The sequence below is a fragment of the Solanum verrucosum genome, unplaced genomic scaffold (genome assembly GCF_900185275.1).
Source record: "Solanum verrucosum unplaced genomic scaffold, falcon-dt-bn FXZP01000150.1, whole genome shotgun sequence".
NCBI lineage: Eukaryota > Viridiplantae > Streptophyta > Magnoliopsida > Solanales > Solanaceae > Solanum > Solanum verrucosum.
Genome location: NW_026020371.1, coordinates 3,068,298 through 3,084,433, shown reverse-complemented (window position 1 = coordinate 3,084,433; position 16,136 = coordinate 3,068,298). Strand labels below are relative to the sequence as shown.

The 16,136-nt window shown below is 35.5% G+C and overlaps 4 protein-coding genes and 1 pseudogene across 4 annotated transcripts in view; 1 reads left to right on the top strand and 4 right to left on the bottom strand.

The window, feature by feature from the left end:
• LOC125838361 (protein TONNEAU 1a-like) overlaps positions 1-16,136 on the bottom strand; it is a 1,213,107-nt gene that overhangs the window by 340,798 nt on the left and 856,173 nt on the right. The window lies entirely within an intron of this gene.
• The window catches only part of LOC125838365 (uncharacterized), a 532,039-nt gene that overhangs the window by 20,406 nt on the left and 495,497 nt on the right, over positions 1-16,136 (bottom strand). The window lies entirely within an intron of this gene.
• On the bottom strand, positions 2,157-4,302 carry LOC125838432 (uncharacterized; annotated as a pseudogene).
• Positions 4,423-4,827, bottom strand: LOC125838431 (uncharacterized). Its single transcript, XM_049517490.1, has one exon. The coding sequence runs from the start codon at positions 4,825-4,827 to the stop codon at positions 4,423-4,425; it is 405 nt and encodes a 134-aa protein (XP_049373447.1).
• On the top strand, positions 5,911-14,824 carry LOC125838359 (protein RETARDED ROOT GROWTH-LIKE). Its single transcript, XM_049517430.1, has 7 exons — positions 5,911-6,465; positions 6,549-6,660; positions 8,929-9,088; positions 10,269-10,417; positions 10,504-10,655; positions 14,099-14,213; positions 14,495-14,824. Exons 1-7 carry the CDS (start codon positions 6,056-6,058, stop codon positions 14,630-14,632), a joined length of 1,236 nt encoding a protein of 411 aa, XP_049373387.1. The 5' UTR covers positions 5,911-6,055; the 3' UTR covers positions 14,633-14,824.

The window sequence follows — 16,136 nt, the reverse complement described above, 5'->3', positions numbered from 1 at the left end:
AAATCTGATTAATATGTGTATGACTACGCTTTAATGTTTTGATTTTGAAAATTTTATGAATTGTGATATAATAATGGTATACAAATGGTATGAATTGCGTTTTAACATTGGTGTGATTGTCTATTAACTGTGTTTATGGTATAAATTATTAAACTGGTATGAAAATGGTATGATTTGTCAAACTACTGATTTTTTCTAAAAAAAATCACCTTATGCTTACTTTATATTCTAAACATATTTTTGGATGAAATGTGTATGAAATCTGATTAATACGTGTATACCTTTGAGTTTAATATTTTATGTTGGATATTGTATGAATTGTGATATAATATTGATATACAAATGGAATAAATAGTGTGATTATATGAATTTATCAATTTTTATACATGTTGTTTGGATAAAACGCGTATGAAATTTTGATTAATATGTGTATGACACTAACTGAAGTTAGTGTGGAGATGAAACACTAACTGCAATTTGTTTTAAATTTATTTATAGTAGGACACCAGTTGAAAACCAAATTAATATTCATGTAAACTTACATTAAATTAGATACTCAGGATACCATAATTACCTTTTATAATTATCACTAATATTTACACTATCTTATGTATCAAGCTGGAATAAATTTTATTTTTAACAATATGCAATCTGTATGATTAATGAATGAACTGTGTATAAAAAATGAATGGTATAGTAAACACTAAGTTTATAATGCACTTCAAATCAATTATGTTTCATATCAAAACAAAACATTAATCTAAACGACAAAATAAAATAAAAATTATATATAGTCTAAACAAATAAACAATGATTAGTTTTGCACAGGATAATTTGAACATGCTTCATGTTGTGGCCAACTTGACAACATCTACTGCAAGTATCTTTGGGCCTTTTGAATTTCACATCAGCAACCCTCTTTCATATATAATTCATTTCATTTGAAAATCAACATAATTCTCCATTTCATTAAAAAAAAATAACAATTAGTCTAACATTATACAAATCAATTCGAAATATGTTAAATAATATTAACTTTTCATTTCAAAGACAATACAAATTTCATCCATAAAAATAATTATAATAACAACAAAATTATACACACTCGTCATTATTTTTTCATACAAATATCATCAAGACAGTACATTACAAAACAAATTTCATATAAAACATAATCTTAATACACATTTCATACAACAATCATCATTCATACCAAATCTATACATTTTCATACTCATTTAATACACATTTCATACAAAACCATTATTCATTCAAACTATATACATTTCTCGTCCCAAATAATTAATTACTGTCACCCAACTTTATACAGAAATAACAAAACTAATATAAACTCAACAATTTCACATTTAATACCAATTTAAAACACTTGTAATACACTTATTCCAAATTTTTTTTACATATTTCTTAACACACTTTTCATACATAATTCATTCGACTTATACTATCAAATTCATTATCAAATAAAACAAATTTTCATAAATTCATCATCATTATAATTAAATTATTTTTACAGAATAATTAGCACACTTTCATACAAATTTCATTTAATTTATTCTATCAAATTTATTCATAAAATCATATTAAATTTATAATTTCACAAAACAACAACCGTATACAAAATAAACAAATAAACAAAAAAACACTAATTTTTTACATTTTACAACAGTAAACATAATATGATATGAGTTAACAAAATATGACTCCACCTTCAATTAATCGACAGTTTGATCATTTTTGTTTCATTTCGCTATCATTCTAAAACAAACAACAACAACAGCAACAACAACAACATACCCAGTGAAATCCCACTAGGTGGGGTCTGGGGAGGGTAGAGTGTACGCAGACCTTACCACTACCTCGTGGAGGTAGAAAGGCTGTTTCCGAGAGACCCTCAGCTCAAGTACATCAAGTCCAAGTAAAAGGTGAGGAAAACATTGTATAAAACATAACATCCAATAAGAAAGTATATAATCAACAAAGGAGGCAGTAACATCAATAAACAATGAGAGAAGTGAAACGCAATAAACAACAAAAGGCTATAGGTATCACAGACAAGAACTGCAAGTGCAAGGGTAGGACTACTACAAACGCTAACAACCCATACCCTCACAAGGGAAGACAACACGCTAGCCTTACTAACCTTCAACCTTAATACGCGACCTCCACTCCTTCCTATCTAGAGTCATGTCTTCGGTAATGTGAAGCTGAACCAAGTCCTGTCTAATCACCTCTCCTCAATACTTCTTAGGCCTACCTCTACCCCTCCGCGTACCCTCTACAACCAGCCCCTCACACCTCCTCACTGGGGCGTCTGCGCACCGTCTCTTCACATGTCCAAACCATCTCAGTCTCGCTTCCCTCAGCTTGTCCACCAGAGAGGCCACTCCCACCTTCTCCCGGATAACTTCATTCATAATCTTATCACTCCTAGTGTGCCCACACATCCATCTCAACATCCTCATCTCCGCAACATGCATTTTCTGAACATGTGAGTTCTTGACTGGCCAACACTCCGCTCCATACAACAAGGCCGGTCTAACTACCACTCTGTAAAACTTACCTTTTAAGTCTAGGTGGAATTTTCTTATCACACAAGACTCCAGAGGCAAGCCTCCATTTCATCCAAGCAACCCCAATACGATGCGTGACATCATCATCTATGTCCCCACTTCCTTGGATTACAGATCCAAGATACTTAAAACTTTCTTTCTTAAGAATGATCTATGTGGCAAGTCTCACATCCACATCTGCCTCATCCAACGCATCACTGAATTTGCACTCCAAATATTCTGTTTTGGTCCTACTCAACCTGAACCCTTTGGACTCCAGCGTTTGTCTCCACACCTCTAACCTCGTATTAACTCTGTCTCGCGTCTCATCAATCAGTACTATGTCAACCGCAAATAACATACACCATGGGACCTTCTCCTGAATAGACCACGTCACCTCGTCCATCACCAAAGCAAATAGAAAAGGGCTAAGGACTGATCCTTGGTGCAGCCCCATCTCAACTGGGAAATGTTCCGAGTCACCTCTAACCGTTCTAACCCGAGTCTTGGCTCCACCGTACATGTTCTTTATCGCCCTAATATAAATCATCGGGACACCTTTAGCCTCTAAGCACCTCCAGAGGACATTCCTCGGTACTTTGTCATATGCCTTTTCAAGGTCAATGAACACCATATGTAGGTCTCTCTTCCTTTCTCTATATTTTTCTACCAGTCTTCGCATAAGATGAATGGCTTCGGTAGTCGACCGTCCCGAAATGAATCCAAACTGATTCTCAGAAATGGACACTCATCTTCTCACCCTCATCTCCACCACTCTCTCCCAAATCTTCATAGTATGGCTCATCAATTTAATACCCCTGTAGTTGTTACAGTTCTGGATATCGCCCTTGTTTTTATACAACGGAACCATTGTACTCCACCTCCATTCATCAGGCATCTTTGCTGTCTTAAAAATAACATTAAACAGCCCAGTCAACCACTCTATACCTGCCTTGTCCGTGCTTTTTCAAAAATCCACCGGAATCTCATCTGGTCTGGTCGCTCTTCCCCTGCTCATCCTACTAATAGCACGTATAACCTCCTCGATCCTAAAACACCTGCAGTACCCAAAGTCCCGAAGTCTTTCAGAGTGTGCCAAATCACCCAACACAATGTCTCCGCCCCCTTTTTCATTTAAAAGTTTGTGAAATTATCTTCGCCATCTTTGCTTGATGGAGGTCTCATCCACCAATACTTTGCCTTCCTCATCCTTGATACACTTCACTTGGTCCAAGTCGCGAGCCTTCCTTTCTCTTGCTTTTGCGAGCCTATACAATTTCTTATCCCCACCTTTGTCCCCCAGCTCGACATACAAGCGTTCGAAAGCTGTCGTTTTAGCCTTCGTAACTGCTAACTTAGCTTCTGTCTTTGTCGTCTTATAAACTTTCTTAAGCGTCCACTTCTCTTCCTCGTCTACGCACTCCACCAACTTTGTGTATGCAGCCTTCTTCGCTTCCACTTTGCCTTGGACTTCCCCATTCCACCACCAATCTCCTTTATGGCCTCCAAAATTACCCCTTGATACCCCCAACACCTTTGAAGCAACTTCCCTAATGCAACTAGCTGCTTTATTCCACATGGTGTCCGCATCCCTGCTACCACTCCAAGCCCCCATCCCACTTAACTTCTCACCCATCTCCCGAGAAAGGTCAGGGGTCAAGCCACCCCATTTAATCCTCGGTCGATCAGATACAATCTTCTTCCTCCTATCCCTCTTAATTTCCAGGTCCATCACCAAAGGCTTGTGTTGGGTAGTAAGATTTTCACTTGGGATAACCTTGCAGTCCTTAAAGAGGCCTCTATCACCCTTCCTAAAGAGTAAGTAATCTATTTGAGTCTTAGCTACCGAGCTTCAAAAGGTAACCATGTGGTTCTCCTTCTTCGGAAAGCATGAGTTAGCAATCACCAACTCAAAAGCCTTAGCAAAATCCAGAAGCGAAGTTCCACCCCCATTTCTCTCCCCAAAACCAAAGCCTCCATGAACATCATCAAAGCCATTAGAAGTTGCCCCGATATGGCCATTAAAGTCTCCACCAATGACAATTTTCTCGGTGATTGGTATACCTCTAACTACCTCATCCAAATCCTCATAAAAGAGCTTTTTGGCCTCCTCGCCCAAGCCCACTTGAGGTGCATAAGCACTAATAACACTCAAAGTACATCCTCCAATGACTAGCTTAATCAACATCAACCTATCATTGATCCTCCTAACCTCCACCACTTGCTCCCTCAAATCCCCGTCTACTAAAATACCCATTCCATTTCTATCCCTAGAGCCTCTTGAGTACCACAACTTAAACCCATCGACATCCCGAGCCTTGGAACCTACCCATCTAGTCTCTTGGACACAAGCTATATTTATCTTTCTCTTCTTGAGAATTTTCACTAACTCTAAGGACTTCCCCGTCAGCGAACCTATGTTCCAAGATCCTACCCTCAATTTATGGGAACCCGTAACCCATTTACCACTATTTTCCCTCGTCCTCGGCCTCAATAATAAATACTAACCCGAAGGATCCCATCTTTCACCATGTTTGATTAAAATTGATACGTAGTTGTCCATCACAACAAAATCAAGAATTTTCAAAGATGAAAAAACTTCAATTACTCGAATGTGAGATTTTTTTTGGTTGAAAATTGAAGAGTGAAACGTTGAATTTTTTTTGTTGCAAATTGAAGAGAGAGAAACGTTGAAAAAAGAAGAAGATAAAATCTGAATTTTATTTGATTTTAACTGATTTGAGTGAATTAAGGATACTAAATAATCTTAATTAGTTTAAATCCCTTAATTCGTGCTATTTATTAATTATCTACAATAAATTCAAATTAAATTAACACCACAATTTCAGTTTATTACCTGTTTTCATTAAAAAAACATTTTTTTTTCATTTTTCTTTTATCTCTTTATTTTATTTAAACAATTTTTTTCAATTATTGAAAACAGGTTTTTTTTTTAAAAATATTTGTTAGAACCTGAAATTTTTAATGTTATAACTTGAAAGTCTAAATCTACTGCTATAGCTTGAAAATATTACTATAATATATGACATATATAAAATTTTTACACTATAATAAAATCCGGCAAATGGGCCTTTTTTTTTTTTTTTAAAAAGAAGAGTTTTGAAAAATATTTTTCTTAATTTTTGAAGAAAAATAATTTTCTTTAAATTTGAAGAAAAAGAATTAATTTAAAAAATATTTTTCAAAACATTTAAATCAATTAAACATAAAAAAATTGGAAAATATTTTCTTTTCCTTCTTACCGAACACACCGTTAAGTCTGAAAAGGAAAGTAGACAGCTTAACTTGAAGAAAAAGCCATTTGTGGGAAAAAAAAATTGGAAAAAAGAAGAAGAAGAAGAAACTATTATAACACCCAACCTGGCCATTCATTTAGAAAATGCGGCTGAAAAACCTTAAGGACAGTGGAGAGTGGAGACCCATAAACCACTGCTTTGCTTCTCTTTCTTCTCCACGCTGCTCCTATGAAGTCTGTTACTGCTATTTCTTCCTCCATTCCTTCTCTCAACAAAGCTTTTCGAACTCTCTTCACTCACTCCACAACAAACCCTTCTCTTCTCCACACTCTCTCCCGAAACCTACAAAATTCTCATCGCCCAATTACTCTAACTTTCTCCCTCATTCTCCGACGACAATCGCATTCTTTGAACCACGGCTTGATTTCCTCTAGTAAGAAGCCTAGTTTCGCTGTGGCTAAATGTCTCTCTACAATATCGTCTTCAGCGCACACGGTGGATTGGAACGACGCCCTTTCGTGCTCGGAGATCGCCGAAGCTGAGGAATTGTGTTTGGAGAGGGAAGAGGATGATGATGATGCTAGTGCTACAGCTGTTAAGCCGTATATTCCTGTTAGGGCATTCTTTTTCTCTACTAGGTTTGGTTTTTTTTTTTTATATCTGTTTCTTTCATTTCGTTTTTTGTTCAGAATAGGGAAGTATTGATTGGAAGTTTTTGCAGTGTGGATTTGAGGAGCTTAGTGGAACAGAACAAGCAGAATTTTATTCCACCTTCGTCTCGAATGACGAATTATGTTGTTTTAAGATTTGGGGATACTAAGAAGGCTGCCAGTGTGAGTGTGTCTTTTGTGTATCTTCTGTCTTTGAATTTGAATAATTTTGTTTTAAGATATGGGGATACTAAGAATAGTTTGGATACACATGATTATGAGGGTTACTTTGGTGTTTTGGACCTTGTTTGGTTGATTTTATGGAAATATAATCTGTTAGATGAGTAACGGAAGAGAAGGTTGAGAGTATGTTTTGTTACTTTTTATAGTTACACTCTTTGGTGTTTATAATTGCATTTCTTGATTCAAGATGTGTCTACTCATTTTTCTATACAAGTCCAATTTGTTTGCACCCTCTACCTGTCACTACTCTTCAAGTTGGTGAATAAAACTTCTAAACTATGTCTCCTAAGATATCTTTTCCCTTGCAAAGTCACAGTCTATTATGTGTTTGATTCTCTTATAAAGCATTGGATTTGATACAATATGAAGTGCTTAATAAATATTACACTCAACCTCAAGTAATATCTTACTTATCCAAATTTTCGTTGAGTAGTTGCTTGCTCTTTATACATTTTCCACCATTATAGTTCGATTTTCTGCGTCTGCACTGCACTATAATATGCAATCACATATGTTTCCTCCTTTTCCATGACACTAAATTATCTCCAACTAAGATATAGAGTATCCATGAATAGATCTTTATCACAGTGTGGTCCTACTCATTCTACATTAATGTACTCAACGCTCTTCTCTCCTCAGCCATTGTAGCGTAATTCTTTTGCTGGAGCAGATTTATATATCAAAAGTTACTAATCACCACATCTTGATGAGTATCATGAGAATCTAGAAGTAACTTGTGATACTCAGGGGAAGATAATATCAAGTTGAGTCATGGGGAGGTAGTTGGCTCATCAACACTCTTGTATCTTCCAGGATAAAATGGGGTTTTTCAAATATGGTTGAAATTTTCTTCCTGAAAATTTGGAAACAATAAACACTTTTCAATTTCTTTTAACCAAAGATCATTAGTATTTTATTTTTTACAAAAAAAAGAAGAGGGTAAAACCAGTACAGAGGTGTTTGCTGCAATTGCCTACAAAGTTGCTGATAGATTGTGGCATTCTTTCACTTTTTATCTTTAAAGTTGTAGGCACTTGAATTGTGATTTTGTAATGCATGAAGCTATAGATTTTTATGGACCATAACATGTATGGATCTGTTATATGTAGCATGATAAGCACTCAAAATGATAAAGCGTCAGCAAGATGAAATATATAAATTACCCTTCTCTGTTCTTCTTGTGCTAGACTGGTTTGCTATTTTAACTGGGGCATGATGTCCTCTTTATCTACTTGACAATAGTGATTGGAGCACCTTCAATGTTCTCAGCTTCAAATTCATGCTCCCCCAAAAGAGGCATGGACTGGTGATATGTTCTTGAAGTATTGAATGTTGAAGATTGCATATTTACAGAGGAGCACTTATATGTCTAACTGCCTCTGTGCAAACTATGGCTTTACTTGCCATTGTACGCATGATGTGAATGTTCTTCTTCGGTTTGTAGTTGAGATCATTTGTTATTTGCCTTCTTGCAATCTAGCCAGATTCATGATCTAATTTCTGGCTGTTGTTAGGTTCTGGCTGATCGTTCGTCAATTACCTTTCCAGATTCATGATCTAATTTTATCAGAAATAGGAATTTTTCCTGATGTCTGCAGACAATAGACCTTTTCTATCTGTTTGCAACAGGTAGAAACTAGACCATCTACAATTCCACGTAGTGAACCCCTGTGAACATGAGTTCACTTTGATTGACCACATCTGCCTCATTGGAAATTTTTGTTATATCTAGGAGTTTTTGTCAATCTGGTTGAAAGAGTTGCATGTCAATGTAGGAAGTGAATGATGGACTTTAGTAGTTTTAGAGAACTCCTGATTTGCATTAAGAGACTAATTTGTTAGTATTGCGATGAAATAGATCTTATTACAATAGAATGGATATAGTAGATCTGCATGACCACCCCAGCCAGTTTGCAATCAAGGTGTGGTTGATTGATTGATGCTGGTTCTGTTTAAAGGCATTGGCCTGAAAGTTTTTTTTGCCTGACATTTTCCTTTCCTTTTCCATGCTATACTTTTTTTCCCCAAGCTTGCTCCTGTGCAGGTCTGTTTTTGAGGATTTTCTGTTTTTCTTTTAGTGCGGAAGTTTTTGGATTGAGGTGGTCTTGTTTTTGTTTTTCCTTGCTAAATAAGCATATAATAAATTCCAATATTACTTGTTAGTGTTATTGTATTTTTTCCTAATATAATAATGTGTTATGCTTTCAGGCATTAGGTGCCAACTTAAGTGGCAGTGACTGCTGTTACATGGTAGTTTTTCAATATGGCTCGATTGTCTTATTTAATGTTTCCGATCACGAGGTTGATGGATACCTGAAGATTGTCGAGAGACATGCTTCAGGGTTATTACCGGAGATGAGAAAGGATGGTGAGTTTATGTGAGAATGATTCAAGCTGCAAAATGCTTTATGAATTTACTTACTAATAAAAGAAAATGTGTTTTAAATTTGTTATATAGTCTGTTCATTTTTCTTATTTTTTTTGGACAAATGTTTATTATTCTTATTCTTTCTTTTATTTCTGACACCATCACTATTGGAACTACATATTTTTGAGGTAGTAAATGTTTTATGATAAGGCTGCATCTTGATATTAGGAATTTGGATTTGAGTTGGTTTTGCTTAAAAACAAGAAACAGAAGTGACCTGGATCTTCAGTTCTGCTGCCAATTCTAACTTCTGCTTTCCCCTCAAAGGATTCACTGAGTAGAACTTTCTGGGAAAAAAGCAAAGAGAAAGACATTTTTACTTTCCCGGGGAGGGGTGGATGTGATTAGGAATTTAACAGTCAAATCAGCCCTTTTTTTTTTTTTTGGGAGAGATCCAAATGATATTTTTCATTCATATGCTAAAGTTTTTTTTTGGCATTATTAGTGACTTTATTTTCAATTTCAGACCTTCATTTTTATTTCAGACCTTCATTTTTTTTCTTCTTCTAACATGCTGATTCAGGCTGTTATAAATAGAACACACAAAATTATGGAATTTCATGGAAGAATCTCTTCACTTCCTAAAACTCACTTTCCCATTAATTGATGACCTCTCTGGGAAGTGTCAGAAACTGAATGACACTCGTGTTAGGACTTGGAGTGCATTTTAATTATTTTCCTTTATACTAATCAACTGAAGTGTGTGTCATACTGAAGTTGCATGTTAGTTCTTGATCTAGTAAATTTTGGCTACTTGAAATAATTTTTCGTTATTAAGTACATTGGACAATTGTGTATGTAAATGATCATTCCCTGGGTTAACACTCCTGTGTGGTTTGCGAGCTATTGCATAGGAGAGGGGGTTTACCCTATGCGCACACAAAGGGTAGTGGCTGCGGATTCCCCTTGTCATAAAAAAAATGTAAATGATCATTCCCTTGTTTGTGCTTCTGTTCATTCTGTAGAATTGTGTTCTTAGTCTTTTTTGGAATCTAATATTAACTTATTAAGTCATCTCATGTGTTTCTGTACCAACTTTGAGTGAGATTCAATTCTCTCATCTCTTTTAAGAACAAAAGTTTTCTGGACTGTCACTGATGTCTATTTTGTGGAACTTTAGAATATGAGGTAAGAGAGAAGCCAACTTTGAGCACATGGATGCAAGGTGGATTAGACTACATAATGTTGCAGTATATGAATATAGATGGTATCCGAACCATTGGCAGTGTTCTTGGTCAAAGTATTGCTCTTGATTATTATGTTCGCCAAGTAAGTGTCTTCCAACTTATATGTGGTCAGCCTGAGAAGGTTCTTAGTTGTAGTAGCTTTCTGACTGGTATCCTCTGCCATTCCAGGTTGATGGAATGGTTGCTGAGTTTACGGACATCAATCGTGGAATGGAGAAGACTGGAACTTTCACAATGGAGAGAAAAAAGCTTTTCCAACTGGTTGGCAAGGCAAATTCTAATCTTGCTGATGTGATTCTTAAGCTAGGACTTTTTGAAAGGTATATTTGCATCTATTTAGCTATGTCATGAATTTCTTTATTTCTTCTTCCTTTTTCTGTTTCCCTATTATATCAATATTGTGATTTGGAAGAGTATGGTATAGAAATTAACTTTTTCTATCTGGGAACTAGGAAACTTTTGTAAAGTGGAAGGGGCCTGGAAATGTGCTTTGTTTTTTCTAATACTTATTATTATTTCAATCCAAGAACTGGGGGCCGTTTTTATGAGAAACAGAAGTTAATTGTTGCACCCCAATTAGTCATTCATGTTGTGGAAAAAGTTACAAACTTTTTCGTGTCTTCTCTTTCAATCTTTCTACTTTTATAGTTGAATTCTTTTTTTGAAACTGGTAAGGTTGTATTCTTCAGTATTAAGTATTAAGGGCATGCTGGCCACCTCCAAAATGGAATATTATCAATTACAAGTCTCCTATTTGTCTACTATCTGATCTATATCATCTATACACAATTGTTTACACCAAAAACGTAAGGATTCAATGCAATTCCATTTCACTTTATGAATGAAATTGGGCCTATCCTCAAAAATTATATCACTTCTTTCCAGCCATACTAACCACCATATGCATGATGGAACTAATCTCCACCATTTCTTCTGACTCTTACTACCTCCCCTCCTAATCCAACTATTTAATAGATCTGATGTGTGCTCTGGCATGGTCCAGATGTAACTTGTTATGTTGAGGAAGAGATTACACAACTGAGTAACTGAAGCTGCAACGTAGGAAGAGATGCTTGTTTGTCTCCCCTGTAGTGTTACGCACAAAGCACCTAGGAACTAACTGTCTCCCTTTCTTCTATAGAACTTCTTGAGTTAGACATGCCCTCTTAATCACTAGTCAAGTAAAGCAATTTTACCTTGGTGGGGATGATACTTTTCCAGAAATAGTTCTAATGGTAGAGAGTACCCCCCCCAGTTAACAGTTAACTTTCAACCCTGCTACATGTCACGTCCCGCCACTTCACAATTAAATTTTGCGTCCGGATAGGGGCGGAAAGGTCTAGAGTTGTGGAGAGGTTTGCGGAGAACTCTAGAACCTTTTAGAATATTCAAGAAGGCTAGAGAATTCTAAGGAATTCTCTAGAATAACTTAGACTTATCAAGAAAAGCCTTAGAATTCTCTAGAGTGTGTAGAGAATTCTAGAGAGGTGCCTTTGTGTAAATAATCTAGGAACTTGTAAGTAATTTTTAATTGCACTTTAGTCCTTAGGAGTTGGTATAAATAGGGGGTGCCATTCATTTGCAAGGCATCCAAGCTTGAGAACAAGCATCCAACAACTTGTAAAGCTTTATTATAAGCAATATAAGCCTTCTTCTAAATTTCTCTAAGTCTTTCCTTTCATTCTCTTAGCGATCTTAGTTTCAAAGGGCTTACTTGAGCTTACAAGATCTTGAAAGACTAGTGAGTAAGTTGTCAAGTGCCGCACGGAGCTTTAGTAAGACTCTAAGTCCGTGACATACAGCTTCAAACAAGACAAGGATCACTCTAATATAGCTTATCAATTCAGCCACTGGTTTACAAAGAATGATGGTGTCATCTACATACAACAGATGACCAACTTCCATCTCTCTCCCTACACTGTCCCCAACTTTGGACCCTCTGATCCATCTTTTTTTGAGCTGCTATTCTCATCATGCTATCAAAACCTTCCATTGACAGAATGAACAGGAAAGGAGAGATGGGATCACCCTGTCTCAAACCCCTTTTTGATGCAAAAAAACCAACAAGTTCTTCATTCACAAGCACAGAGAACCTGACTATTTTAATGCAGTATTCTATCCACTTCACCCATCTGTCTCCAAACCCCATTTGCCTGAGAATATTCAGTAAGAAAGCCCCAATTCACATGGTCATAAGCTTTTTGAATATCCAATTTACACATTATGCCTGGGACCCCACTCTTCAATCTTGAGTCTATGCATTCACTGACTATGATGCTGCATCCATTATTTGTCTATCTTTAATGAATGCCATCTGATGTTTGTTGGCCAATTTATCTATACTTTCTTTTGCCTCTGTGCCAATAATCTTGTGTTACATCCCCAACCAGGCTAATAGGTTTGAAGTTTTTTAGCTCCGAGGCTCCAGGCTTCTTTGGGGTCAGAGCAATGAACGTTGCGTTGAAGCTCTTCTCAAAGACCTGATTTGAATGAAAATGTTGGATGGTCTTGGTAATATATTCCTTCAGTAGATTCCAGAAATTCTAGAAAAACACCATTGGGAAGCTATCTGATACAGGTGATTTCTCCATAGCACATATATTCACACACTCTAGTATCTCTTCCTCCTCAAAGGCTCTCTGCAGCCAGATCTGTTCCTCATCAGTACTCCTTGAAGACTCATGGAGTCTATAAAATTAGGTCTTCAATTTTCAGGCATAGATCTTTGTAGTAGTTTTCTTTCTCAAAAAAAGATCTTTGTAGTAGTTTTGCACAACCTCCTTGATACTATCTAGATACTGGATAGTAGTACCATCCACTTCTAATTGCTCCATGCAGTTGAATCTCTTGTGAGAAGTTGCAGTTCTGTGGAAAAATTGTGTTCTTATCCCCATGCTTTAACCATTGGACTTTAGACCTCTGCTTCCAGTCAATTTCTTCCTTTTTTGCTACCTCTTCAAAATCTATGGTCAAATTGGCCTTTTGCAACAATTCATCATCTGTGAGAGGCCTCTCTTCTTGAATAGTTTCCCAATTTGATTTTATAGTTGAATCCTTTTGAATATGGTTATATCATGAATTTCAGAGTGACATTTCAAGATATTGATTTTAAGTGTAGAATTGACCTTTCTTACAACTATAACTTTCCCAATTTTAGTTGATCCAGTTTGATTGCTGCAGAGAGAAAAGATCATAGTATCAAGTATAAACATTTTAAAAACTATATATATATATATATATATATATATATATATATACACACAGGTAAATAAGCATGCCTAGTCTTAGTAATTCATTTTAGAATACCCTTAGCAGCCAAGGGTGTGGCGTATTAGTGGACAATGAAGAGGGTGCAAACTAGACTAGGGGTGTAAGTCCAAGCAGTGGGAAAAAATAGGTGATTTCTTCCTGTATGCCTAAGCCTTGGTGGATTGAGTGAAGCCAGTTGGTAGTTGAAGTCTTGGTAGATGGAGTTATTTGGTATTTGAAATTTTGGTAGATAGAGTTATCCGGTAATTGATGTCTTAGTGGGATGTTGCAGATACCTATTACATAAATGAGGTACGCGCAAGCTGGCCCTCGTACCATCATCATTTTTTTTAAAAAAAAAAATCATGTCTTTCTTGGAATTATTGATAATTTCTGTTTGACATCGCGTGAATTCATTTTAAGGCAACATCCGGTTTTACATGGATGGTAGTTTTCTTGGTACAGTTTCTTTGCTCTGTGTTTGGTATCATATGGAAGTTTCTTTTGTTTTCAGATCGGATATTGCATGGAAGGATGCAAAATATGCTCAAATTTGGGAATATCTGAGAGATGAATTTGAGTTAACTCAAAGATTCGCAAGCCTCGACTTTAAGCTGAAATTTGTTGAGGTATGGTATTCCATTCTTAATCAATCAATGAAGCTTCAAATTCCAAACAAAGATTGGTTCAGTTACATGAATTCTCTATAGTCAATACGCCCTATTTGGTTCTAAATTATTCTTTTTACTGATTATTTACCTTAAATCAAGACTAGAGGTTCTTTAAATGTCATTTTTTTCCTTACCCTGACGTGTACCGTGTTTGCAGCTCCTTTTATAAAAGATAAAAAACTGTTGAATTTCTTCATACGAGTAAATGCAGTAGTTAACATTTTGATATGTGTGTGCAGCATAATATACGATTCCTTCAAGAAATTCTTCAAAATAGGAAGTCAGATTTCCTTGAATGGCTTATTATTATACTGATTGGTGCGGAGATCCTCATCTCGGTTTATGACATTGCCCATAAGTCATCAATCGCTCTGTAGGTATAGCTACCTTCTGAAGTTGTTGGAAACTTGAAATATGGCATCGTACTCTAATTATGGCGTGGAGTTTGTTGTACATAGGAAATCCTCAAATAATATATCTATCTATATGCTATACGACACTTTTGTCTTTCTTAATTGTAAATGCATTATCACTTTACACTAGGGAAAGTATACATCATTTAAGCTTGGTGCCTTGAAATGGGGGCTATGAATTTAGAGGAAATTGCATATTTGGTACCTTTCTCCTCTAAGTATTTTTTTTATTTGGGTTTCGTGCTCATTGTTGTTTTGACAATTTGACATTTTCCGAGTGCGATGAATTATATTAGTTCTCTCTCTATAAAAATTATTGTACGAACTGTGAAGTATATAAGAATGCACCGATTTTTAATAAATAATGAGTGATAAGTTAGCTCAGACTTCGGGTTCTATGACTGATGCTATGTAGTGGATAATAGATCCCCATCTTTGATTCATGATGTACTCAACTTTGATTTAATCAATCATTAATTAAAATGCTTGTTTAAAAAATAATGTAAAAAGTTAAAATTAAGTTTGAATCTACATAAAATCTTGCATTAGTTTTAAAAAAATCCACTTCAACCGTCATCCATTCCTCTCCCTGCACAATTTTATATTCGCCCTGCTCAGCATAGGCTTAAAAACTTACCCCGCCCTGCCCCAATCCCTACTGTTAAGAGTCCAGTGGTTTAGCCATCTTGAAAGAGTCAAATTAAATTGACTTGTGTGTTTGGTAGAAGGAAAAATATATTTTTTTGGAAAATATTTTCTTAGAAAGTGGTTTAAAGAGTAATTTTCCTAGGTACTACCCATGTTTGAAAAATTACCTAGTAGTATCATTTTGTTTGTTTCAAGACACTATAATGTGACCCAACTATACATATTTTTCTCAAAATATACTTGAAACAAAAAACATTCTCCTCTCTCCTAATGGATGTCGTATCACATTATTCCCTTTTTATTAATAATACATTTTTAAAACTTTTTTTAACAATCCATATGTTTTACTAGGTAAAACAGAAAAATTACATAGTGCAAATTAAACATTTTAAAACAATCATATTTATTTTTTGTTATTACGGTTAACATTAATTATTGGGAAAAAGGACAAATATACCCTCGAACTATCATAAATGGTATCTAAATATCCTCCGTTGTACTTTTAGGACACTGATGCCCTTACCGTCTAATTTTTGGTATGTATATATCCTTTTAATTAACGGAGGAACACGTGTCTCAATCATAAAAGCCTATCCAAAATCTATTTGTTTTTTACCCATAATTAAAAAAATCCACCCAAATAACTAAGACCCAACCCAAATTATAACCCGAAATCTTCATATGCCCATTTCAAAAATAAAAATAATTTCCATTCCTAAAAGAACTCAAATCAAATCTTGATACCATATGCCACAACACACATCTCAAATGAAAAGCAACACACTGAAGCATATCAAAGAATCAAATCAAAAACAAAATT